This window comes from Triturus cristatus, chromosome 10 (genome assembly GCF_964204655.1).
Source record: "Triturus cristatus chromosome 10, aTriCri1.1, whole genome shotgun sequence".
Classification (NCBI taxonomy): Eukaryota; Metazoa; Chordata; class Amphibia; order Caudata; family Salamandridae; genus Triturus; species Triturus cristatus.
Genome location: NC_140593.1, coordinates 874,629,694 through 874,657,430, shown reverse-complemented (window position 1 = coordinate 874,657,430; position 27,737 = coordinate 874,629,694). Strand labels below are relative to the sequence as shown.

At 47.1% G+C, this 27,737-nt stretch overlaps 1 protein-coding gene across 4 annotated transcripts in view; it reads right to left on the bottom strand.

The window, feature by feature from the left end:
• Nucleotides 1-503: 503 nt before the first annotated feature.
• LOC146796150 (uncharacterized) overlaps nucleotides 504-27,737 on the bottom strand; it is a 210,301-nt gene continuing 183,067 nt past the window's right edge. For 2 of the 4 annotated variants that reach the window (XM_085628546.1, XM_085628547.1), the window contains exons 6-7: nucleotides 3,191-3,370; nucleotides 504-831 (exon numbers count right to left, since the gene is read on the bottom strand). In XM_085628546.1, the coding sequence (XP_085484672.1) occupies nucleotides 799-831; nucleotides 3,191-3,370 (213 nt within the window). In that variant the 3' untranslated portion in view covers nucleotides 504-798. The remainder of the gene's footprint in view (nucleotides 832-3,190; nucleotides 3,371-27,737) is intronic. The other 2 variants (XM_085628548.1, XM_085628549.1) reach the window with 1 other exon arrangement.

Here is a 27,737-nt window from a genome sequence, read left to right as displayed (position 1 = left end):
TATGTTAACGGGGGGGTGGATGCCGTGCTAGGTCAGGATCAACAGCTAGGGGTGTGGGGAATATTTTGTGCTGCAGTGGCAGTCTGGTGCCATTTGCCCTTTGCCAGTGTGATGTTTAGACCAAGAGGTGAGTTGATGAGACATACTCAGGAGGAGACGGTCTACACTTACCTCAAGATTTGGGGGCACTGCTTTCCATTAACATCTCTGTGGCTCTGTACATGATCACCAGTCGGGCTAATCTCACTTTCTCTATATTAGTCACAGTGCTGCATATACCTAATTGTTGACAATGTTTGCATATATCATTCCAAAAATGCATATGTTCCACAGTCATGCATCAGCATCACCAAAACCTGCAGTAATGAAAATAGAGATGTCATTTTCGTGCAGAGAATGAAATCCATTCGGAAAGGGACAAAGAAATACAAAAAATAATCCTTCGCAAGATGTTTAGAAGCGCACAATTAACCTAAAATGGATTGTAATTAAAACATGTACAGTTACGTTAATTGTTTTTTTTTATTTTCACAGATTTGTTTTTTATTATTAACATTGTCTTTTTTTAAATCTTTTTTTGGAAAATGGCACCCTCATATAATCCACCACTGTTCACAATGCAAGTACAACCTAATTGTAAAATAATCCTTGTTGCCTTCTTTCTATGATATTCTTTCCTTTCGCAAGTGTGACAGCTCGGTGGGGTCACCTACAGAGCAAAATCAAAATTGACAAGTCGGGACAGGATGGGCAGTGCTGAGGTCTCTTCAGTTTACCCCAATGTTCTTCCCTCCTCATTCATCCCCTTTTCGCGGGGCTGGGTCTTGTGTCCTGTATATGGAGAAAGAAAAGTTATATGCATCTGTTGCGCCGTCATTCGTGGGGTACATTTTGATGGGATGGATGGGAAGGTTAAAAGGGAAAGGATGCGGTGTGATGGGTTGGAATGAGACAAGATAGGATGAAAAAAGTGAGCATGCATTAGGAGCAAAACAAGACAAATATATATTTGGGAATCTAGCATAATGCTTCCTCTTTTAGAAATAAAACCACATTTTGAAAATCTCCAACCATCCCATTAAAATAAAAATGTTGATTTTTGTATATTTTCTCGTTTGAGAATTATTAAAAAGAAATCATAATTTATGTATTTGTTTGATGCATATTTGTTTATTTATGTGTGTTGTTTTGAAGTTCAAATAATAAGCATTGCTTAGGCTGAGGTCCCCGCCTTCCCGTAATGGTTCTGTGGAGAGCCACATAAGTCAAAGGGTTAAGAGCAGCTGATCTAAGCAGTGCTTAAGCCATCTTCCAATCGGATGGCTCGGATTGGAATGGAGATTCTCAAGGGCACACCCTTCTTCCATAAAGGTCGTTCCAATTAGCCTTGACCTTTTCCTGATTTGGCCCACCATAGCAAAGCCCAAGATATGAACTTGGGTAGCACCATGGCCCTACAGGCTTATAAAAGCATAGGTAAGGACAAGTCCTGCTGCTTACTATTACAGGTACTAAGACCAGACATAAAGGCTTTAATGAACTGTACTTTAGTTTAATATTGTATAGGCATTTTAAGACATTTATTGTTCAATACTCACAGAAAGTGGTATTGTGACTCAATCAAATTGTAATTATACACATAAAATACATATTTTTGCAGCTGGAACTACCAAATACTAGCCCCCTTTTTAGGTCAGTCATCCGTCACAACCTTTTGATTTTACTAAAATTCTATGTATACTACACTTATAAGGGTTTCCAGCCAACCATTTTCATCCATTGGTCTGTTTATTGTGTCACTCAGATTTTTTATACGAAAAAGGCCAAAAGAAGGGTGATTTCATAGGATTCTGGCGCTCACTAAACAATCCCACAATATCTTTAACTTGCTTCTATCTCGGTTGCGGTGCTCTAAAAAGGTGGGGAGATTCACCCCACTCCCCCAAATTTTTGACCCAAAGACCAGAGTGCATAACATTCCAGCCTCAAGCACACGCCACAATATATATGTCAGAGTGCAAAAATGTATATTCATCCACAACATTGATATTCTGATGGTCTTTTTATTCTTCGTTTTTAGCCTTAGAACCAACACGTTTTTGTTGCGGAGGGGTGTATCCCACGACTTCCTGAGGGCTTTCCGGTCAATTTACTGTAAGTCCTGGCATTACTCCCCGTTGTTCCTCCATGCCAGATAAAATCAATAAATTGTCCACAGGCGTCACCACTTTTCTCTTATTTTTAATCCTTCGTATGAGTCTGGCAGAATCTGTACTTTTGAAATTATGAAAGGTGTCTCCTGTGTCCAGAGAAATCCTCCCTGCACTGGACTATGTTTCCTTCACCGTTCCGACCACGGCGTTCTCTTTGGTGAGGCTCATAAGGATTAAAAATAAGAGAAAAGTGTTGCTGATTTATTGATTTTATCCAGGACGGAAGTACAACCGAGACTAAGGAGTAATTCCAGAATATACACTATATTGGGATTGGAAAGCCCTGAGGAAGTCGTGGGGTGCCCCGCCCAGCAACGAAACACATGTTGGTTCTAAGGCTAAAAGAGTAGAAGGACCAGACTTTTCTTCTGCCCACTACAGCTCATGGGTCAGCAACTTCAGCCATTGGATAACTTCTCTGTGAGCGACTGCGTTCTACCCTTTCAAGAGGAGCACTTCCAAAGGCAACGTGATTTCCCTCAGTGCCAGCAAATGCCATGCCAATGAGTGCTTTTAGAGACCAAATAAATAGTATTGCTTTTAGCCACAGTTTTTTGTTTTTTTAGATTGAAGAGGGCCTGCCAGATTCCCCAACAATAACGTTTTGCAAAAACCAAGACAAAACAACAAAAGCATTGGCAAAGCCAAAAGACTGGCACCCAACACTAGACCTATTATACTTGTTTCCATGGTACATCACACACCATTTTTGCACACTCCCCTTTCAGGTGATGACCAGGAGGATGATGAACAGTTCTGGAGTAGTTCTGAGACAGAAGTGTTTTCCTTAAATAAGCGAAACTACAGTAAAACCAGAGAAAAAAACACTAAACTGCTCCTTTTCACGTCCGTGTTTCATTTAATAGGCTCAGTGCAGTATGTTCCTGCAACAGAGCATATGAAAAAGTCCTGAAGTGACATATTCCTATTTTTCGATAAGTGCTTAATTGTTACAGTTTTGCATGTTTATTTTTTACCCTAGTGCGGATGTGCACTGCACCCCAGCCTTCTTCACTTGAGCTCATGGAGGAGGAATCTGGCACAGATTTACAGCCATGACGCGGGCACGGGATCATCTTTTTCCTCTTCTGTGAAGGGTTATACTTGGGATTGGCCCTTTCTGCCACCTCAGTCCTGTCCGCCACTGGGGTTCCACCCTGCGAAAGGAGGGCCCCAGATGGTCAGTCAGGCACTTACACATACACTGTCTATATACTGATTATTTACAAAGCAGATACTACATTAGAATGTTTTTTGGTGCTTAAAACAAACGAGAGCCTGATTTGGGGATTGAAAATGTATGAATTAGTGCAGGAAATTTTAAATCCTCCCTTGGAGGACTCTCCGCCTGTACAGAATCTGTCGGTCGAGCGACCGCTGCTTCAGAGATGATTAGACGTGGATAAAGTTTAAATTACACCAGCGTAATTAGAATTATTTGGGGGATTTCACATTATGCTTGTTACATGAAGTTCCTAATACTATGCCATTGCACTCCTTCATGTAATTGCGTGTTATTCGCAGTAAAAAGTTACCAAAAACGCACAATTTGCAAAAAGAAATGTTAGCGAACGTACAGGAAAAGCAGAACACAAGCAGCTTTTGTTCGCATGTTTTTACTGAAATACATCCTTGCACCATAAATTGACACAAGGACACATTTAGCGCTAAAATATAGGACACAATGATGAATTGGAATTTCACATAGTTCCACATAGTTTTGCCATAATTTTGTGCAACTAAGCAAAAACAAAACAATTAAGCAAGTTTCACACCTCCCCTACAGATATTATGGAGGAGACATTCTACTGGAGGGTTCTCAATAGGTGGAAGAACCCCCAACAGAAAATGTGACACTTTGTGCATGCATTAAAGGATTTTCTATTACCACTCAACTCTAAATCAGGGCTTTGGTGCTATTAATAATCATCCCTAAGGCATCCATTCTTCTCAACATTGGGTTAAACACAGCTTTGTCCCTAACTTGTGATCTGCATCTTACACACACACGTCTTTTGAGGAAGCACTTAGCCCAATGAGCTATGATAGCAGATTATGAGCCTCTGAAACCTAACAGTGGCGGCTGGTGACATTTGAAACTGGTGAGAGTAAAACAATTGTTGTACTTGACTGGGGTGAGCGAGCGTAGCAAGCGAGCCTGAACCACCTACGGGGGCTTCGGCGGGGTTCTCCCCCCTAGATAATTTTGAAAAAAGAGTAGGCAAAGGGTGCATTTACAAGCAAATTTGAAAGTGTGACACTATCCTGGAAGTGCTGCGCGTTTTCAGCCTCTGGCCCTTCAATATATATAACAGCGCAGGTACTCCACATCAGCTGCAGCCTGGTTTCAGCCAGTGACCCCCAACATGCAGGCCTGTACCCAGAAATCATCCCACATGTGTCTGGAGCCAGTACACTCCTACCCCCTCTTTCCCTATCTGCATCCAGTGAGTTACTCCCTTGGCTTGTCTGCACCCACTGCCCTTTCAAACATGCCCGCAGCAAGTATTTCACCACTTGCATGTCTGGAGCCAATAAACCTTACTCAGGATATTTGTAGCCGATCACACTGGCCTGTCAACCGCCAGTCACTGCCCCCACAATTCTGCAACCATTGACAGAACAAACGACAGATGTGGTCGTGTCTTACACAGCATACCAGAGCTCCACGCCACCTTCCAACAAAACTCACGCATGAAAGCAGAGCCATCATCTTAACCACAAAAGTGCAAAACGGCGCCCACGCCCACCTCTTCAGCAAATACCAGGGCGCATGAGCCGCATGTATCAGAAAGAGATGAGACGAGTGTCCTACAACGACCATTAATTCATTCATTCATTGTACGGTGCTAGCACAGATAGCGTAAGACAATTGTTGGAAGTGCTGGTGTTCTTTTTACTTAAGTGAACTCATGCATGAACAATGTTAAGCACACCCTATTGGAGCAACTGAATCCGTTTGATATTTAAACACTGTAAAACTGTACTCCAACAATCGGGGGTCGAGCGGTGGTGGGGGCCGGAGGGGTAAAAATAAAGTAGCACGTCACCTTCTTTGTGTTGTTTTCTTTTAACGACTCACGCTGAAAACTGTGCGCTGTGTAAAGGGTAGGCGGGGTTCTCGAGCCTCAGCACCCCTGCTGCCGCATCTTAGTTTTCCAGCTTAGGGGGTCACTCTTAGCCAACGCACCTCAAGTTTGGCTTCCTGCAGGCAAACCTAGTTGTTTAACAGCGAGGGCTTTGCATGACGGGATTTTCAAACTGCTACTCATGGAATTAAAAGCAAGACTACAAGTCCTTGAACGGAAACTAAATATTGGCTAAAACACAAAGGACTGACTAAAGTTCTGCGCTTCATTTTGTCTACACATGCCCTTGCTGCACCAATGACAGGTGGCTCGGTATACCTGTGCAAATTACTTACTCAGTGGATGAGAGTTGTGTGTTCCTCTGTCAAACATGTGTACAATACAGTTATGGAGATGACTGCTGTTCTGCAATCCCCGTGCCAGTCTCCACAACCCACCTCCTATAGACAAAGGACTGGTATCTCTAGGTTAATCGTTTGCACACATTAGCCCAAGCAAGGAAAGGTTCTGTTTCCGTCTGCCAAGTAACAGAGGCATATAAGCCACGGCGAAAATATATCACTTGTTTCAAGTCCACGGGTAATACAACCCCAGAGGAGTAAAGTTCTGTGTCAGTCACTTTTCAAAACCCTCAAGGCCCAGAGCAGAGGTAAAACGGTACCAGTGAAAAAGAAAGAAGGGGGTACCTAGCAGATGAGTTCAAGACACTGGACCGAGCTATCCTAACATAGAAGTGAGAGACTACATTAATTAAAGCTTACACACTTTTAACAGGTACAAATCTGATTGTCCCAAAGTCACCCGTATCACACATTCACTACGACACAGTTAAGTATGCTTACTCTGCTGGTAACATGTGCTGGCTCGCACGTACAAATAATCAGGGATAAATACGGAATTCCTCTCGCATAGGTTCCCCTGACAGAAAGTTTTAAAAGTCTTGGCTCGCAATACTTGAAGGGAGTTTAAAAATAAAATATAATAAAAGAAAATTTACTGGTCCGCGCCACCTCTACGCGACTGCTCCTGGGCCGGGGTCCCGCGCTCTTCAAAAAACAGGAACAGCCATGACATCACTGCCAACCACTCTACTGACGCTGCCTGCTCCAGCAGCGCCAGGATTGGTTGAGGGCAGGGATACTCCCTGCCCATTAGGAGACCGGGGGTTGTGGCATGAAGCAACCCTCGGTCTCTTAAGGGGAAGGCTAGTGCGCATGTTCAGGCTGATCGTAAAAATGACCAGCCCAAAAATGAACATGCTCACAATTGCTGTGACTGTCTCGCTCCTGTCACTCAACTCCCTGAGTGCTGCTGCAGCCCGCCCCCTTCCATCTCCTTCAGCGTCCCTCGTTCTACTTCTCTAACGCTAATTCCAATCAGTAGTCCTGATTGGAATTAGCATCGGAGAATAAGAACGAAGAATTTGAATGGGGCTGTGGCATTAGTGGGGCAACGCCCCAGCGCCCCCAATGGACACACAGCTACTGAAAGCTAACCATGCACATATAGAAGAAGAGTGCACAAAGATGGTCTGTTCTCTTAGGCAGACTACTGCTTCGGAAAGACTGTTAGGGCTGGGGCATACTTTAGTGTTCATGCGCCTGCCATATAACTAACGCTATCCTAGACTTGCATCCTTCGGTAGGCCTCTCTGGCATTGTCTGGTATGTGATGTACTCTTTCCACTTCAAATACTGCAATGCTGACTGGTCAGCCTCACATCCACTTTCAACCCCTCCCCCACCTTTTCAGTCCTTATTCAAATCCAGTTTCAATATTATGTAGAATCTCTGTGTATGTACTATCTCTTTGTCTGTCAATACAATCACAATATGACTGAAAGTTTGATTGGATGAATAACTAAATGTATGCACAGATGAATAAGTAAATTCATGTGTACCTGGTATAGTGCTCAAAACAAAAAGAAGGGGGTGGGGAGGCTAGGAGCCAATAAATGTCCAGTACCCAGGCTTTGAAAATCAATCGTTATGTCAGAAGGTACTTTTCCTATCACGGTGTAGGAGGAAATTAAAGAGAAGGAAGGACAAATCTAAAAAATGAAAGAACAAAAGGGAATCCTACGGATTATTTCCTGTTGCCCTCACACACCCCTAAGGATGTCATGCTTCATCATTGGGCATTGCTCCTCATTGGGCCAGCACTGTAATGCCCTACAGGCCCCACGAAGGGTCGCTTTGGCGGAGATCTTTTGTTGTTTATGCTGTATGATGGAGGGTGTAAGTGCGAGGGTGTTATGAACGTGTGGGGTGGTGGTATGTAAGGGAGTGAGGATAAACTGTCTAGGAGATACCAAGTAGATATTTTAATGTAGAGGTTCTCCCTTCAGGATCAAAAATACCAAAAAACTGGTTAAGGCTACTGTAAGGGCGTAATGTGCCCAAGTAGATGTGAATAAAACAAAATAGTGTAATCAGGTCAACAAGTTTCGTGCCTGATGGTCCTGAGCCGATCCACAGGAGATTCATCAGGAACAATAGAAGGTGAGTGGTGAACCTACCCCACATCTCTTTTGTGATGTATTATGTAGGTTTTCCATAGTGGTAAAATACCTGGTGTAGATGTAGAGAAGTCATGATCGTCCAGCCCATGTAACAATCAATATCGTCTCAACTGGTCGAGTCAGAAGTCAGCGCACTGCTGCTAAATAGCTCCTGTGCATGAAGTACCTGGGACCTACCCTTTTCTCCTTGTCTGGATCGAGAGAATCCCCACCTCGTATTGGTCCTGACAAAGCACCGTGGATCCACTTGCGACCCTTTATGGGGCCCGTAGGGCACTGTAGTGCCAGCCCGACGAGGAGCAATGCCCAATGATGAACCATGACCTCCTAGGTGGGTGTCATGGCAACAAGAAATAATCCGTAGGATTCTCTTTTGTTCTTTCATTTTTTAGATTTGTCCTCTTTCTCTTTAATTCCCTCCTATGTCTTGATCGGAACAGTACCTTCTTAGTTGACAGTCATCGCATAGACTTCTCTAGTAACACTGATGTAAAGGGCTTCATTTATGCCATTGTTGCCGTTGTTCAGCATCAGCACTTATTTCTTAACGCTGGCCCATAATTATGACAGTCCATTGCATGGTGTCAGTGTCAGTTTTCATCAGTAGAGTGTCTCACAATTTATTACCCAATTAAAATAATAATTCCACTTTGTTCAAGCCATTCTTAAGGCTTGGTGACCAAGAACATTCCCAAATGTCACATAAGTGGGTCTGTGATGATAGTGCTGTTACAAGCATTTCACAGCACTGGACACAGCAGGGGCTGGTGCTAGCTGCAGTGGGTTCCTGAGAAATATTTTGGGCCCTGGAACTTATTTTATTTTTGGGAACATATTTTATTGGGTTTAAAAGTGAACCAGGCAAACCAGCCAACTTGGCCGTTTCAGGAAAATAATAATACAAGCAATGAAATAATATCAGAAGAATATGCCTGAATATACAATCCCCCTCACCAGCACCCCACATTGATTATCCTTGGTACAAATGTCATAGAAGCCACATAGGTCATCGAGCCCCGGCCACTTCCTCTCTCAGGAGGTTTGGATTTCATCTTCGATCTAGCAGCTCATGGAACAAACTGGCAGCAGGTCTACCCCCCCCCCGGAGACCACTCATCATATTATTTTTAGGGCAACCTGTTGCCATGTAGACTGCTATTTCTAGATCCATAGAGTGGTACATTCCCTGCTTTCACATAGCCAGCGTATGGGGCGTCTTGGCCTTCCACTCTTTGGTTATATCCCGTTCAGCAAGGGTCAACCCCAGATAGAACCCCAGATAGAACAATTTATATCTATTCCCACCTAGGTAAGAGAGCTATTCACGGGTCTTTCGGGATCTGACAAAAATAGAACCTTGCTCAAGCATACCAACACTCCCTGACCGAATCTATCCAAAGCAGAACAGCTCCACACTGTGTGGAGGAATATGCCCACCTCCACACCACACCGGACCCAGGCCAGGGAGGCAATCACTCCCATGCGCGGCAGCAGATGGAGTGGAAAATATACTCTTTGTAGATATTTAAAATTGAATCAACTGGAGCCTGGCAACAACAGCCGCCTCCTGCGGCGTGCCTAGGACGTCTATCTACCGATAAAAAACAGGGGAATGATTTTGTTTAGGAGTCAGAGGTGGGAATCCTAAACTGTATTCAAAGCACAATACCTCTGACACCATAGATAAGAGTATTCTTTTTTTGCACCAGATAGATTTTTTATTTATCCCTGGTTTGTAACTTAATACAGGTGACGTTTTTTATATTTTGAAACAAGACATGATGTCCCTGTGCAGGACTTACTAGAGAAATAGTCTATTACCTTATTTCACATGTAAAATATATACAGACATAATGAAAAACTTTAAACCATAATCACATTAGATTCACATCTCTACATTATACATTAGACATAAGACTGTGCAATTTACAAACATAAAACACAATGATGCTAACAAGCAAAAATAACTATACAGTGTACAGGCAGATACTAGTCCTACTCCTTTGTGTATTGATACAGGGACTCCTCTCATTAATGTCCTCACGTTACAATAATATCTTTATGCCAATGGGAGGTCGCTGTAGTATATGGAACCCGGTATAGAGTCGTACACCTTGAGCTCTATGAATGCCCAAGTTCTGGGCAAGGATTTGCACTGGGTTCTATCAGCTGGCCTCTCAGGAAAATGTATCCAACGCGTTTCGACCTTCTAATTGGTGTTTCTTAAAACGAAGGTCTTCATCAGGGGAGAATCTTGTTCAAGGAGGACTTATTGGTGCCAGATCCGATCTTAAGGAAACTTGAGTCTTGTTGGTTCTACGTTCTGCAATGTGCCTGAGCGTTCTGGCTTGGAGCACATACAGGTCTACTGATGTTCGTCCACTGTATGCGGCGTCTTCAGGACCTGTCCTTAGTCTGTTATGTGGTAATGCTGGGATGAACTGGGAACAAATCGCTAGTTGTCTCCCGCTTGGGTGCTATCTCCATTCACTGATTCAAACGATCCGCGGCGTTCGAAAAAAACCAAACTAGATAGGAGTTCTCTCTATTCACCATTCACCAACTCCCCAACGTCCGCCTCCAATGCCACAAAAAGGGCGTAAAATGGATCTAGTTGTAGATGAGTGTTTGATGGCTTTGTGCTACTTTATGGTCTGCCAGATGTCCCAGAAGAATTTTGCCCTCTAGTGGATTACTCAGGGAGTGTAGTCAGTGTGGCAATTTACCCAGACGATGCATGGCAAAGCTGAAAATATCTGTGGAATTGGCGGCGAGGGAGCTGATACTCCGTCTGCAAGGTTTGGTAGTATTTGAGGACTGTACCCTGCAGGGCATCTCCTAGGATAGATATTCCAATGAGATCCCATTTTCTGAACCCCACTAGGGTGGCTACCTGCGGAAGCATGCCCCCTGCCATAGTGGCATCTATTCTGTCAGCTTGCCCCTGACATTTCAATCATTTAAGTGAAGAATGCCAAAGGTTCAGTCCTAACTGTTCTGCAGGGGGAAGGCCGCTCCTCCGGCCCCCAACATACAAATACGCACCCAGTGAGGAGTCCCCCATTGCCCACCTATCCAGGGCATATGCGGTGTCGCTCTGTGTGTCATACCACCAATCCTTTATGATGGGGATGTGTGCTGCCATGTAATAGGCTTCAGTGTCTGCAACGGCGATACCGCCACAGTAAGAGGACCGAAAGCACTTGTTAAGCTCAATACGTGGGGTGCACCCTATCCATAGGAATGATGTGAGGATAGAATTCAGTTTAAGGAACCATCGTTGAAGGATGGAGTATGGGAAATTTTGCAATTGGTAGGGGAATCTGGGGAGAGCACCATTTCAAAGATGGCTAATTGCCCGGTAAAGGACAGGGGTAGCACCAACCAGATTTTAAATCTTCTCTAAGGGAGCCATCAGCGGCCCCATGTTAAGCACCCAAGCCACTTATTCATCTGGAATACAACGAGGCCCAAGTTTTTGATACAGTTGCTGGCAATTCTCAAGCCCGAAGTCCACTCAAGCCTTTAGGGGTCCATGCCCAGTACAAACACTGTGGATTTTGAGATATTAATGTAGAGGCCAGAGGTCTCACCGAATATCTGCATGATCTACAGTATCCGAGGTCCAGTCAAATTAATTGTAAAGGCATGTGTGGTAAAGATGCAGTCGTAGCAAAGATGGCGCTGTTAAAAAATTGTACTTCATAGCGCACTCACCCAGCAAGCACCTCAGCAGCGGGCTAGAGACACGCTTTCAGCGACCCTTTCGCTGCAACGAACGAAGCGAGAGAAGCCCTTCTCGCCGCCATTCACGACGAGGAAGTGAGGCCACGCCTACATTAGGCCACGCCCCCCTCACAGTATAAATACGCTGCTGACAGCGTGAAGCACTCAGAACCCTTGAAATTCTCCTGAGGCGGAAGCCGGGAGACCGCCGATCTTTTAAACATTTGTTATTATCTGTGTCACCTTTAAAAAATTGTACTTCATAGCGCACTCACCCAGCAAGCACCTCAGCAGCGGGCTAGAGACACGCTTTATCAGCGACCCCTTCGCTGCAACGAACGAAGCGAGAGAAGCCCTTCTCGCCGCCATTCACGATGAGGAAGTGAGGCCACGCCTACATTAGGCCACGCCCACACGCCCCTTTTTTCCTCTTTCAAAGATGTGCAATCACCGGACGCGCAGCGGACGGGCGCAGCGGGCGCGCCGTCAGCGCGCCGAAGGCGCGCCAAAGGCAAGCCCGTCTGGGCCCGTCCGGGCCCAGACGGCCCCAGGCCCCGTTACTCTGCCTGGTGGCCCTCAGGAGCGAGTGATGTATTCGGCAGATACATTACGCGCACTACGACCTAATAACATCCTTACCTGCTACCACACGTTCACCGCAGGCAATGCGTTCTCGACCTGCCCACGATGCAACCCGACTCCCTCCCTGAAATCTACCACACTCGCTCTGAAGATGGGACTTCTTAACTGCCGTTCCCTCCCCAAACATGCTACCGAAGTAAATCTTTTGGTCCAAAATCAGGATCTTGACCTATTGTTCCTAACGGAAACATGGCTATCCGACAACACCGATCCTGATGTCGTCGCGGCCCTCCCCACAGGGTATCATTGCCAAGCCCTAAATAGACCTAAAGGGAGAGGAGGCGGGATAGCTATAATTCACAGGGAACAATTCATTTGTAGGACAACTAACGCCTGTATCGAGGACTGCGAGAGTGGCCAATTTTTCGTCCAAATCTCCCCAGCTCTCACTCTGGCAGGGCTACTGATCTATCGCCCCCCAGGTGCCCCTGGCAACTTTATCAATTCAACATTTGAATTCGTATCACAACTAGCTTCCTCCACCTCCAATTTCCTTATGCTAGGTGATTTGAATTTACACTTCTTGGACCCCGCGGACCGAGGAGCCTCGGACATTAAACACGACCTAACATCTTTAAAGATCCATCTAGTGAACAACGAGCCTACCCATGAGAAGGGCCACCTATTGGACCCTATTCTCACCAATATAGCAACAGTTACTACCAAAGCACCCGTGACCCTCCCATGGACGGACCATTACCTGGTCCCTTTCTCCTGGGAAATCAACACACCTATCCTCCCTACTCTTAAAACCAAGGTCACCGACCGTCAATGGCGCAAATTGTCACCTGAGAAATGGGCTGCCTCCCTTGCAGATTCCATTCCCGAACTCTCTCCTGACCCCAATGCGGCTGACAAGCAATTCAGTGATTGGATTACTTCGTCTCTAGACACGATACTCCCGAAAACCACCACCTTCAAACAGCCCAAAAGACTATCCCCCGCCTTATGGTATACTCCAGAGCTTAAAGCTCTGCGCCAAGAGTGTAAGAAAACCGAACGCTCTTGGAGACGGGACAAGTCAGGAACCAACAAAAACAGCTACTCTACTTCTCTTCTAACCTATAAAAACGCTATTCGCAAAACCAAAAGCGTGTTTTATCAGGAGAGAATAGAGAAAGCGGGATGCTCCAGTAAGGAATCATACGTCATCCTGAAAGAGCTTTTAAAACCTTCAGAACAAGGACTGGGTCTTCCCCCCGACCCCAAAGCCGACCAGGAGAAATGCCAACAATTGGCTAATTTCTTCCACGACAAAATCCGTCTAATTTTGGACTCTATCCCGCCCTCGAGCCCGGGGGAAGAAACCGCTTTCTCACACACGACATCCGCCCCATGTCTGTCTACCTGGGGCCAGGTCACGATAGACGAAGTGAGAAATACGTTCAATTCGATGAAGAGCGGCTCCCCTAGCGACCCTGCGCCTCTGCGGATCCTTAGGGAGGTAGCCCCCACTATCATCCCCTCCCTTACTCATCTCATCAATACCTCATTCCAACAAGGAGTTGTGCCTTTGAGCTGGAAGAAGGCTGTTGTAAAAGCCCTACTGAAGAAGCCTTCTCTCGACCCTGAGAATCTGGCGAACTACAGGCCCATTTCCTTACTCCCAGGAGTCAGCAAGATCGCGGAAAAATTAGTTAATAGGAAACTCTCGCAGTTCCTAGAGGCCAATAACAAACTAAAAAATTCCCAGACGGGCTTCCGACCAGGGCAGGGCACCGACATCGCCCTCCTGGCAGCGGTAGAGGAGGCCAGAGCGCTATTGGATGGGGGAGGATCAGTGGCAGTGATCCTCCTCGACCTTAGCGCAGCGTTCAACACCGTTGACCACAAACTCCTTATTGAAAGACTCTCAGGAGTTGGGGTGGAAGGCACAGCCTTATCTTGGCTTGCATCTTTCCTGGCCCAACGGTCATATCAGATTTGGGAGAAGAACGCCCGCTCATCCGAAATGCCCCTCCAATGTGGTGTGCCTCAGGGCTCTTCCCTGAGCCCCACATTATTTAATATCTATATGTCCACATTGGAGGAGGTTATCACCCCATTCGGAGTGAGCGTCGTCAGCTATGCTGACGACACACAATTAGTGGTGTCTCTGTCCCATCCTAAACAACAGAAAGCTGATCTCTTCAACTGCCTTACGCAGGTCCATCGTTGGATGAATAGATCAGCCCTAAAGCTAAATGGGACAAAAACCGAGGTCCTTATACTTGGCCCGAAAGGAACCGCACTCCCCCTGGACAGCTGGCCAGCCTGTCTAGGTCCCCCCCCTGATCCAAAAACAGAGGTGAAAAGTCTGGGTGTTTGGATCGATTCTGATCTCTCATTCACCTCGCAAGCAAAGAAGGTAGCAGGGACCTGCTTTGGCCTTCTAAAATCTTTGAGGAAAGTCCTGCCCCTTCTTCCCCCTAAATCCCAGAAATTACTAATCCAAGGTCTCGTAATATCGAGACTAGACTACAGTAATGTGATTTATCTCGGCGCTCCCGAAGCGACTCTGAATAAACTTCAAAGAATTCAGAACACCGCTGCCCGGATTATCACAAACACCCCGGCCAGATCATCTGCTAAACCCGCTCTTAAACTTCTTCATTGGCTCCCCATAAGGGAGCGAGTCAAATTCAAAGCCTTGTGCCTCGTCCACAAAACGTTGCAGAATCAAGGCCCCCCAGTTCTTAGCAACTTCATCATCCCTTACAAAACCACCAGATCCCTCCGTTCTAACACAGAAAACCTCATCAATACCCCAAGATTCAGGAAAGCCCGATCAGGAGGACGACGCTTTTCGGTACAAGCTGCTCGTCTTTGGAATTCACTCCCCCGCGACCTACGTCTTGAACCTCAATATCTGCGCTTCAGGAAGTTGCTAAAGACGCATCTCTTTCCCTAGCTCTCATACTCCCCCGTGTCTGATTCCTTACCCCTCCCCTCCCTTGCTCTCAGCTCCCGTTCCTCAGGTCTGCTGAACTAGGGTTTCACCAGCGCTGGGATACTTCCGGGTGACCACGCGCTTTATAAAATAAATAATAATAATAATAATAATAATAAGTCATGTGATTTAATCGCATGCTTGGTTCTGTCATACAATCGCTGTATCAACCTATTCATGAAAGCTTTGGCCAATATTTTGACCTCTGACTTGAGTAGCGAGATGGGACAGTAGGAGGAAGGGTCATCCATCGGCTGACCTGGTTTAGGGCAAATCACTATTTCTGCATGATGCCAATGTGGTGGCAAAAGGGCGTTAGTTATTGCAGACAAGACTGCCTCTAGCATGTGATTACAGAGTTTAGACATGTATGCTGTGAAGAACTCGCAAGGGAAGCCGGGTCCACTGCAGCGAGCGAGAGATCCTCCCCGGTGAGTTTGGCATCCAACTGCCAACGGGCTGCAGGGGAGAGGGCCCAGAGTGGCAGGGCGCATACAAAGTCCTCTATCTGTATCTCAGTCAGGACCTTTCGCTCTCCATAGACCTTCCCAAGCTATGAGGCAAAACAATTGGCAATGTAGCTAGGGTCAGTGAGTAGTACCCCAGACCCGTCCATGATCAAGGAGACTGGAGAAGATCGGGAAATGCCTTGGCACAGTCTATAGAGCACTTGGCTCGATTTGTCATGCCATTGGTAGATGCGGCTCTGGGAGACCTGCCATGCCAGCCGCACTTCACTGGTCAGAGTTTGGTGGTATTGTTGCTATGTCAATGTAAGCTGTTATTGGCTTAGTACCTCTAGTTCTGTGATCCTACTCTTGAGGTCTGTCAGCTCCTGCCACCTGCGTTGCTGCTCTCCAGCACAGTAACTAATGTGTGCCCCCAACAACGTGGGTTTTAGGGCCTCCCATAGTGTCTGGAGGATGTCAGGGATTCAGTATTAGGCGTGAAGGGATCATCAATGGAGTGCTCCATATGTTGGCAATATTCAGGGCTCTGGACAAGCCAAGGCGACAGGCGCCAGTGGAATGTCAATCAATCAATCAATCAATCAATCAATCAATCAATCAAAGCATTTGTATAGCGCGCTACTCACCCGTAGGGTCTCAAGGCGCTGGGGGAGGGGGTCCGCTACTGCTCGAACAGCCAGGTCTTGAGTTGCTTCCTGAAGGAGAGGTGGTCTTGGGTCAGGCGGAGGTGGATGGGGAGGGAGTTCCACGTCTTGGCAGCCAGGTAGAAGAAGGATCTTCCTCCCGTTGTGGCCCTTCGGATGCGGGGAACGGCGGCGAGGGCGTGGCTGGTCGATCGTAGCTGCCGGGTGGGTGTGTAGAAGGTCAGACGGTCGTTGAGGTATCTTGGGCCTTGGTTGTGGAGCGCTTTGTGTGCGTGGGTGAGGAGTCGGAACGTGATTCTCTTGCTGACGGGGAGCCAGTGCAGGTTTCTCAGGTGTTCGGAGATGTGGCTGTGTCGGGGGATGTCCAGGATGAGGCGTGCTGAGGCGTTCTGGATGCGCTGGAGTCTCTTCTAGAGTTTGGCTGTCGTTCCGGCGTAGAGGGTGTTGCCGTAGTCCAGTTGGCTGGTGACGAGGGCTTGGGTGACCGTCTTCCTGGTTTCGGTGGGGATCCACCGGAAGATCTTATGTAGCATGCGGAGGATGTTGAAGCATGATGAGGAGACAGCATTGACTTGTCTGGTCATGGAAAGGGAGGAGTCCAGGATGAAGCCCAGGTTGCGTGCGTGGTCTGTGGGCTTGGGTGCGCTGCCCAGGGCAGGGGGCCACCAGGAGTCGTCCCAGGCGGAGGGTGAGGATCCCAGGATGAGGACTTCCGTCTTATCTGAGTTCAGTTTCAGGCGGCTGTTCATCATCCACTCGGCTACGTCTTTCGTCCCTTCGTGTAGGTTATTTCTGGCGGTGGCGGGGTTGTTGGTGAGGGAGAGGATCAGCTGGGTGTCGTCGGCGTAGGAGATGATGTTGAGGTTGTGTTGGCATGCGATGGCCACAAGGGGGCTCATGTAGATGTTGAACAGCGTGGGGCTGAGGGATGACCCTTGGGGTACGCCACAGATGACTTCGGTGGCCTCGGATCTGAACGTAGGGAGGCGGACTCTCTGGGTTCTTCTGGCGAGGAAGGAGATGATCCACTCCAGTGCCTTCTCTTGGATTCCGATGTTGCTGAGGCGTTGTACTAGGGTGCGGTGGCAGACCGCGGAGAGGTCCAGGAGGATGAGGGCCGCTGTTTCTCCGTTGTCGAGCAGGGATCTGATGTCGTCGGTGGCTGCGATGAGGGCGGTCTCGGTGCTGTGGTTGGCCCGGAAGCCAGACTGTGAGTGGTCGAGGGATCCATTCGTCTCGAGGAAGGCAGCCAGCTGTCTGTTGACGGTCTTCTCGATGACTTTGGCAGGAAAACGAAGGAGCGAGATGGGCCGGTAGTTTTTGAGTTCGGTGGGGTCCGCTGATGGTTTCTTCAGTAGGGCGCTGAGTTCGGCGTGCTTCCAGCTCTCGGGGAAGGTGGCGGTGTTGAAGGAGGCGTTGATGATGTCCCGCAGGTGAGGTGCGATGATGGCGTCGGCCTTGTTGAAGACGTGGTGAGGGCAGGGGTCGGTTGGTGATCCGGAGTGGATGGAGTTCATTGTGCGGATGGTGTCTTCGGTGTTGACTGGGGTCCAGGCTCGGATGGTGGTGGTAGGGGGTGTCGGTGCGGTTCTAGGGGGTGTTGGCTGTGTGCTGAAACTGTTGTGCATGTCTGCGATCTTGCTGTGGAAGAACGAGGCGAGTGAGTTGCAGAGGTCTTGCGAGGGGGTGATGTCGTTGTCTTCAGCGCTGGGGTTCGAGAGCTCTTTGACGATGTTGAAGAGTTCCTTGCAGTTGTGGGCGTTGTTGTCTAGTCGTTCCTTGAATGCGGTTTTCTTGGTGGTGCGGATCAGCTGGTGGTGTTTTCGAGTGGCGAGCTTGACGGTAGTCATGTTGTCTGTAGTAGGGTCTCTGCGCCAGGCTCTCTCGAGGGCTCGGCAGTTCTTCTTGGAGCTCTTGAGTTCGTCGGTAAACCAGGACGCTTTTTTGGTGCCGGGTCCGGCGGGGGGGGGGGTCTTCAGTGGGGCGAGGTCGTCTGCGCAGTTGCTGATCCACCTCGTGAGGTTGTTGGCGGCTTGGTCGGGGTTCGTTGAGCTGGCTGGAGGGTTCTGGTTCAGGGATGTGGCGGGCTGTTCGGCTGTGATCTTGTTCCAGCTTCTGCGGGGGACCTGTTGTGGGCGGTGGTGGATTGTGGTCCTTCTGAAGCTGAAGTGGACGCAGCTGTGATCCGTCCAGTGGAGTCCGGTAGCGTGGCTGAAGGAGACGTCCTTGCTGGAGGAGAAGACGGGTCAAGCGTGTGGCCGGCGTAGCGGGTGGGGGTGGTCACCAGTTGCTTGAGTCCGAGGTTGGCGAGGTTGTCCATCAGGGTGGTGGTGTTGCGGTCATTGTTGTTCTCCAGGTGGAAGTTGAGGTCCCCGAGGAGGATGTAGTCAGCGGAGGGGAGGGCGTGCGGGCTGATGAAATCGGCGATGTCTTCGCTGAATTGTGTGTGTGGTCCCGGGGGTCTGTAGATGAGGGTGCCTCTGAGGGTGGTCTTGTGGTCGGTGTGTATCTGGAAGTGCAGGTGTTCTGCTGCTGTGAGGGTGTCGTCGGAGTTGGTCGTGATGCGGATGGTGTTCTTGTGGACGATGGCGATGCCTTCTCCTGTCTGGTGGACGCGATCCTTCCGGGTGATCTTGTATCCGTCCGGGATAGCGATGGCGATGTCGGGCGCTGAGGAGGCGTTCATCCATGTTTCCGTGAGGAAGGCGACGTCTGGAGATGTGGTGTCGAGGAGGTTCCAGAGTTCCACGGCGTGTCGGTGGATGTAGCGGGTGTTGAGCAGGATGCACTTCAGGTGGTAGCTGCTGGTGCTCGTCTTGGCGGATGCGGTGCAGGTCCGGATGCAGGAGAACTTGCAGGATTGGCAGGTGAAGGGTCCGTGGGTGCGTCCTGGGGTGGCTCGGTGGCAGCCGGGGGTCCGGCCGGTGTTGAGTGTGTTGAGGATGGCTGCGTCGTAAGTCCGGCGGGTGGGATGGCATCTGCGGGGACCAGGGGTCCTGGCGCTGGGCGCGGTCCAGGCACGGACGGGCGCGGACGGGCGCAGACAGGCTTGCCTTTGGCGCGCCTTCGGCGCACAATCGGCGCGCCCGCTGCTCGTGAACGCTGCGCGTACGCGTGGACTCCGCCATAAATGGTGTAGGGGGGGCTGAGTGGGAGGGAGGAGCAGCTGGGAGGCGGGAGCGGGGTGGCGTGGGGAGGGGACGGGGTCAGGTAGAGAAGGCAAGAGGGGGGGCAGGGCCGCAGGGGAGCAGCGGCAGGGAGCGGGGAGGGCGGGAAGACGGCGAAAGGTGGCGAAGCGGCAAGCACAGGTAGCGGGCAGAGAAGGGCGAGAAGACGGCGAAGGTGAACAAGAGCAGGAACTAGGGAAGGGGCAGGCAAAGGTAGCGGGCAGAGAAGGGCGAGAAGACGGCGAAGGTGAACAAGAGCAGGAACTAGGGAAGCGGCAGGCACAGGTAGCGGGCAGAGAAGGGCGGGGAGACGGCGAAGGTGAACAGGAGCAGGAACCAGAGGAGCAGCAAGCACAGGTAGTGGACAGAAACGGCAGGCAGGGACACCGGGCACCCTCAAGGAGAGCTGCGCGGTGGGTGGAGCGACCGTCACCGACCAGAGTCAGGTCAGGTCACAGCTCCCCGTCGCGCTATCAATCCGTAAGTATCCGGGGGGGAGGGAGGAGCAGCTGGGAGGCGGGAGCGGGGTGGCGCGGGGAGGTAGAGAAGGCAAGAGGGGGGTGGGGCCGCAGGGGAGCAGCGGCAGGGAGCGGGGAGGGCGGGAAGACGGCGAAAGGTGGAGAAGCGGCTAGCACATGTAGCGGGCAGAGAAGGGCGAGAAGACGGCGAAGGTGAATAAGAGCAGGAACTAGGGAAGCGGCAGGCACAGGTAGCGGGCAGAGAAGGGCGAGAAGACGGCGAAGGTGAACAAGAGCAGGAACTAGGGAAGCGGCAGGCACAGGTAGCGGGCAGAGAAGGGCGAGGAGACGGCGAAGGTGAACAGGAGCAGGAACCAGAGGAGCAGCAAGCACAGGTAGCGGACAGAAACGGCAGGCAGGGACACCGGGCACCCTCAAGGAGAGCTGCGCGGCGGGTGGAGCGACCGTCACCGACCAGAGTCAGGTCAGGTCACAGCTCCCCGTCGCGCTATCAATCCTTAAGTATCCGGGGGGAGGGAGGAGCAGCTGGGAGGCGGGAGCGGGGTGGCGCGGGGAGGGGAGGGGATCAGGTAGAGAAGGCAAGAGGGGGGGCGGGGCCGCAGGGGAGCAGCGGCAGGGAGCAGGGAGGGCGGGAAGACGGCGAAAGGTGGTGAAGCGGCAAGCACAGGTAGCGGGCAGAGAAGGGCGAGAAGACGGCGAAGGTGCAGATGCAGATGGTATACCAGAAACTCCAGGACCAATGAAATGTGATCAGAGAGATCCCTGTGCAAAATTGTATTATCTGATACTCTATGGAGGAGAGAGCAGGAAATAATTGAGTCGAGAATATGAGCCATAGGCTACAGAAAAGAATGTGTAATCCGACGCTGAGTCGTTATGTGGTCCCCAGTCACCCATCAGGGCCAAAGCCAATATGTAGGAGGATAAGTGTGTTGCACCCATCTCCTGGGACTGCCCCTGAGTGCACCATTGTCAGGAATCAATGGCATTGCAACATAATTGATTCTACCAGCAAGGTAAAGAAAGCCAAATGCCGTCTGGTTCGCCATTACCCCTTGTGAAAACGAAGATATCCAGGCAACAAACTCTTGATCAGCATCTTATTAAAATATATTCATGGAATGCATTGCGAGAATTCCAAGATGGCCACCAAGAAATTTTGAAGCAGTTCCAGGTGGTCTAATGTTTCAAGGCAATTCAGATCGAGGTGCGTGTGTGTGCAGTACGCGGCGCACTTCAACAGAATTCCTGAGGAGAGCGGTAGTGTCTTGTCAGCACGCTTGTTCTGAGGAGAATTAGTGTCTCAGTGCACTGATTCTGTAAAGAAAAGGAGTAGAGCTGGAGTCCGACCCCCCCCCCGCATGTCATGTGAGAGTTAAGCTGAGAGCAGTGTCTACAGTACTAGTTAATGAACAGTAAGTCGTGAGTAGTGTCTCTGACACATCTTGAGGAGAAAGCAGAGTAATGTGTATTTTGACATGAGAATTAATCTAGCATATCAAAAAGGTTCCACGACTGAGAGAGAGAGAGTATGAGTATTTGGAGCCTTCAGAGTATTATAAAAAAAACATTTGCAAGAATAAGGAGTTATAGCAATATCAACTTGGACAGAGACTGTGAATAAAAATCATATTTTCTAGGAGGAGAATAAAGGAACAAGCTTTAAAAAATGAAAACAACTCACCAGACACTAACAAAAAAAACACACACACACACACACACACATATATATATATATATATATATAGCGCCGAATAGACAACAAGAATTCAAACTAACACAGTGATGTTTTTACTATAAGACTTGAATCCAATTCAATTAACCAAGAGATTTATTCACCATTCAACTGAAAGAGAGAAGCAATTCCTCATTAGCCAACAGGTAATGGTGCTGTAGGCATATTAAAAAGAAACAGGGGATTGAATTGTATAATATTTAAAACTGTAAGTAATCTGTCTGTAGTAGTAGTCTTCACTTGTCTGTTAGGCGCAGCTACAGAGGCCTGTTGAAATAGTAGAAGTCAAACCGATAGATAGATGAAGCCTTGTCCCATTCCTCTTTACCCCTCGCTGGTACTGGAGGTAGATTTACACGCAATCTGTCTCAGCTGGTAGTGGTGGGGAATTGAGGACATCTCTTCTACTTCTGTGGAATTAAACATCAGGCTCTGACAAATTGAAGTGCCACCCTTTAATAGGGATTATAATTCCACCTGAGCAGAATGGCTGAAGGAATAGTTTTAAAAATCTTGACCACCATTTTAGAAGGCATGCAAAAGCAATTAAATGAAACATTAGCAGAAAACAACACGTTAAGACATGAGTTGAAGAGGTCAAGTCAAGAGTCCATCCAGTTTAGACAAAATATGAAAGAATTGGTTTCGGGTCCAGGGTCTTTTGGAAAGGGTGGTCAAGATATTCCTACCACTTCACAAACATCAGGGCTATCCACTCAGGTCGTTCATGCAATCTCTTCCATAATTCCCTTGGCACAACCAGAATGATTTGCAGGAGACCCACATAAAGCCCAAATATTCTTAACTCAATGTTCATATTATGTCGCCCTGTTATCTTCTCTGAAGATCAATCCAAGGTGGCATTTATATTGTCTTATTTGACTGGAGATGCAGCTTTATGGTCAATGCCAAGTGTCACTAGAAACAATTCAATCCTCTATAATTTCCAAGAATTTAAGGCAGAATGTTTGCACATCTTTGATCGTCGCACTGCAACTCAAGCTACAGACAATGAATTGCTGGACCTGCGTCAAGGAAATCGAGATCTTGTGGCTTATATTGCTCACTTTAACAACCTTGTTGTAAAGACTAATTGGCCAGAAACAAAAAGAGCAGTGATATTCTACAGAGGACTCAAGGACGAGCTGAAGGATGCCCTAGCACAAGTTCCAAGAAGACCTGATGAAATCTCTGAATTAATAGACTTGGTATTGCACATCGATCATCACTTAAGTGAGCGAAGATCAGCGAAAAGACGGGATTTCCACCCCCTCCCACCTAGATTCGATAGAGTAAAAAATGAAAGTAATATGGTCTTGGAAGGTATTTCAACAGAAGTGCCAATGCAGATAGGTTCAATTCGGGGACCTCTTTCCAAGGAAGAAAAGGAGAAACAAAGGCAAAGCTAGCTATGTTTGTACGGCGGAAATTCCAGACACTTTGTCAGAGAGTGCCTAAAGAAGCCAAAAATTGGACAGTCGAGAAAAGGCAATCTCCATCAGTAGAGGGAGTTGCCCTGATGGAAGCGGATTCAAAGCCAACTCCCGCTATGCAGCACGTAGCCAACACTCTACAGTCAGCAGCACCACATTTAATCTTACCTTTCACAGTCAAGTTTCGGAGCACAAAAATTTCTAGGGCCCGATTCACAGAACTAACTTAAGACAACATCCTAAACTTACTACCATTTTGGTATTCACAGAAGGTACTTACTCATTTTGGTATTCACAGAAGGCACTTACTCATTTCGGTATTCACAGAAGTTAGGACTCCTAACTTTAGGACTCCTAAATGCCTTCTGAGAATACCGAAAGTCTTAAAATTAGGATTTTTCTCAGTTTAGTAGTAGTATAGTTAGGACTCCTAACTTTAGAACTCCTAAATGCCTTCTGTGAATACCGAAAGTCTTAAAATTAGGATTTTTCTCAATTTAGTAGTAGTAAAGTTAGGACTCCTAACTTTAGGACTCCTAAATGCCTTCTGTGAATACCGAAAGCCTTAAAATTAGGATTTTTCTCAGTTTAGAAGTAGTATAGTTAGGACTCCTAACTTTAGAACTCCTAAATGCCTTCTGTGAATACTGAAAGCCTTAAAATTAGGATTTTTCTCAGTTTAGTAGTAGTAAAGTTAGGAGTCCTAACTTTAGGACTCCTAAACTGAGAAAAATCCTAATTTTAAGACTTTCGGTATTCACAGAAGGCATTTAGGAGTCCTAAAGTTAGGACTCCTAACTTCTGTGAATAACTAAATGAGTAAGTGCCTTCTGTGAATACCAAAATGAGTAAGTGCCTTCTGTGAATACGAAAATGGTAGTAAGTTTAGGATTTTGTCTTAAGTTAGTTCTGTGAATCGGGCCCCTAGGGTTTCTGTTATGATCGATTCCGGAGCTACAGGAAACTCTCACTCCTATCTTCTGCGCATATCAGATATGCGCAAAGGATAGGGGTCAAATTTGTTTAAAAGACTGCCTTGGAGGCTGTAAGGGCAGTGGATGGCACCAACCTTTCCTCTGGTCCTATTACCCACAAAACTGAATCAATACGGCTGTAAGGACTAAATGATCATCGAGAACAAATAATATTTAACCTCATAGCTGCTCCACAATTTCAATTGATTTTAGGGTTGACTTGGCTGACCGAGCACAACCCTCGGATTGACTGGAGTCGAAGAACAGTTGTTATGGATTTGGTATACTGCAAAGAAAATTGTATTCATGAAAATGCAGAGAAATTCAAGAACTCTCCAGCAGCGTGTTTAGCGACAATGACTACCACCATCTGTGCAGTGGAAACCCAAGAAATCCCCATGGAATATCAAAACTTAACCAGAGTATTTGACAAAAAGGAAGCTGAGAAACTGCACCCTCACAGGCTCTATGATTGCAAGATAGATTTGGAGCCAGGGACAGTGTTACCATGCAGTCAGATATATGCCTTAACGGAGGCAGAAAATAGTTATTTTAAGGAATACCTGGATCAATATTTAGTCAATGGGTTCATTCGCCCCTCTTAGTCCCCAGTCTCGTCTCCTTTGTTTTACATCCCTAAGAAGAATGGTGAGCTTCGCCCATCTATCAACTATCGAGCCATCAATCAAGCAACCATAAAGAATCTGTACCCTCTACCTTTGGTGTCTGTGCTTTTAGATCAAGTCAAAACAACCTCAATTTATACCAAACTGGATTTGAGAGGCGCGTATCACTTAATTCGCATAGCTCAAGGAGATGAGTGGTAAACCGCCTTCAGAACTCGGTTTGGCTTGTTTGAATATCAAGTGATACCATATGGACTCTGCAATGCTCCCGTAGCCTTTCAACATTTTGTAAATGATGTTCTGTGGGAGTATTTGGATCGGATAGCTGTGTCTTTTATTGATGACATCCTGATTTATTCAAACAATGAACAAGAGCATGTGTCACACGTCAGGGCGATACTGAAAAGATTATTGGACAATAATCTTTATGTTAAGCTGGAGAAATGCGCTTTTCATGTCAAAAAGCTGGGAGTTCCTGGGATTCATTTTATCTCCAGCAGGAGTCAGTATGGACACAGCAAAGGTAAAAGCAGTGCAAAATTGGCCCCCTCTGCGAGGTGTCAAACAGATCCAAGGTTTTCTTGGATTTGCGAATTTCTATAAAAGATTCGGGTCAGCCCAATCACTCGATTACTGAAGATATGAGTCAAATTCGATTGGAGCCAAGAAGCAGACTCCGCCTTCCAATATTTAAAAGAATCCTTCATCACAGCTCCTATTTCATTACATCCGAATCCAGAGGAGCCTTTTTATGTCGAGGCAGATGCATCAGATTTAGCGATTGGAGGTATCCTCTTGGAACGCCACAAGATGACTAGTCAGCTGCACCCAGTGGCCTTTTATTCCAGAAAACTTACTTCACCAGAACAGAACTACTCAATTGTAAGGTCGGGCAGAGAACTCCGCTCCGCTAGCGGATTTTTGCCTACTCCACGTTCAGTGTAGACAAAACTCCTACTCCGCAGCAGAGCGGAGTTCTGAGCCCTGGTCCCCACCTTTAGCTCCCCGCCTCCAACCCCCCATAAATATTCAAAAAAATAAAAAAAGATAAGATTTTTAAAAAATACACTTACTTTTATATGCAGCATATCTGGGCTGCCCTCCTCCTCGCCGTAGTCTCTGCAAACCCCTACGTCATACGTACATCATGGTAGGACTGTGCTGCAGAGTTTGCATATAACAATACAGTTCAGAGCTCTACTGATTACACCCCATTTTATCTTAATGACAGCAGACATCCTAATATGCTCTTGGGAAAAGAAGAGAAATCAGTCCCAGCTGTTGAGGAAGTTGTGAATGATATTCAGGAATCCTATCAGAAGGCAAGAGAACACCTAGAATTAGATAAAAGATCATACAAAATGTCGGCTGACAAAAAAGAAAGGAAGGCCCAAACTTAAACAAAGGAGATAAGGTCTGGCTATCTACTCGGCATTTACATCTAAAAGGGAATCGCAAATTTCAACCAAGATTCATAGGCCCTTTTAAGGTAGACCGCATAATAAATCCAGTAGCAGTGAAGATACATTTACCTCCCTACTTAAAGGTACACCTTATTTTTCACATTTCATTATTAAAAAGTAGTCTTCCCGATTTGAGAGTAGTACTTCACTAGTACCTATTCAGGTGGATTCAGCAGAAGAGTTTGAGGTGCGCAGATTCTAGACTCTAAGATTCAAATAGGAAAACTGTTCTATCTCATTGATTGGAAAGGTTGTGGCCCTGAAGAAAGATTGTGGGAGCCTTCTTCAAATGTTCATGCTTCGAAATTGATCAAAGCCTTTCATAAAAGAAACCCCAAAAAACCTAGAGGGATCAGTCTTTAAGGGGGGTACTGTCAGGAACCTATGGCATTGCAAAATAATTGAGTCTACTAGCAAGAATGGAGTCAAGTAAGATCAAGAAAGACAAATACCTAGTGGTTCGCAATTACCCCTTGTGGAAACGAAGATATCCAGGCAACAAGCTGTTGATCAGCATCTTATTAAAATATATTCACGGAATGCATCAAGAGAATGCCAAGATGACCGCCAAAAAAATTGGAACGAGTTCCAGGCAGACTAGTGTTTCAAGCCAATTCAGGTCGACGTGCGCGCGTGTGCAGAATGCGGCGCACTTCAACTGAATTCCTGAGGAGTGTGGTAGTGTCTTGTCAGCGCTCTTGTTCTGAGGAGCATGCTGATTCTGTGAAGAAAAGGAGCTGAGCAGGAGTCCGACCACCGCGCATGTCATGTGAAAGTTAAGTGGAGCGCAGTGTCTACAGTACTAGTTAATGAGCAGGAAGTCGTGAGTAGTGTCTCTGACACGTCTTGAAGAGAAACCAGAAAAATTTGTATTTTGGCATGCAAATTAATCTAGCATATCGAAAATGTTCCAAGACTGAGAGAGAGAGAGTATGAGTATTGGGAGCCTTCAGAGTATTATAAAAAAAAACATTTGCGAGAATAAGGAGTTATAGCAATATCAACTTGGACAGAGACTGTGAATAAAAATCATATGAGCTTAAGAGCAGAATAAACGAACAAGCGCAATTTATATAAGGAATACAACTCACCAGACCCTAACAAAATCTATATAGTGATATTTTACAGAAAGACTTTAATCCAATTCAGTTAATCAAGAGATGTATTCACCATTCAACTGAAAGAGAGAATCAATTCCTCATTAGCAAACAGGCAATGGTGTTGTAGGCATATTAAAAAGAAACAGTGGATTCAATTATTTATATTTAAAACTGTAAGTAATCTGTCCATAGTAATAGTCTTCATTTGTCTTTTAGGCGCAGCTACAGAGGCCTGTTGAAATAGTAGAAGTCAAACCGAGAGGTAGACGAAGCCTTGAGGAGTTTCTCTTTGTCCGATTACCCTTTCCCCCTCGCTGGTACTGGAGATAGATTTATACGCAATCTGTCTCTGCTAGTAGTGGTGGGGAATTGAGGACATCTTTTCTACTTCTGTGGAATTAAACATCAGGCTCTGACAGCCATCTATCCTTGGCCGGGGCTACTTCTCTATTCCAGTTGCCGCCCAGGACGTGAGTCCGTCAGGTAGTTCAGCCCACAACCCCATCATGAGTTCTATGAAGGATTG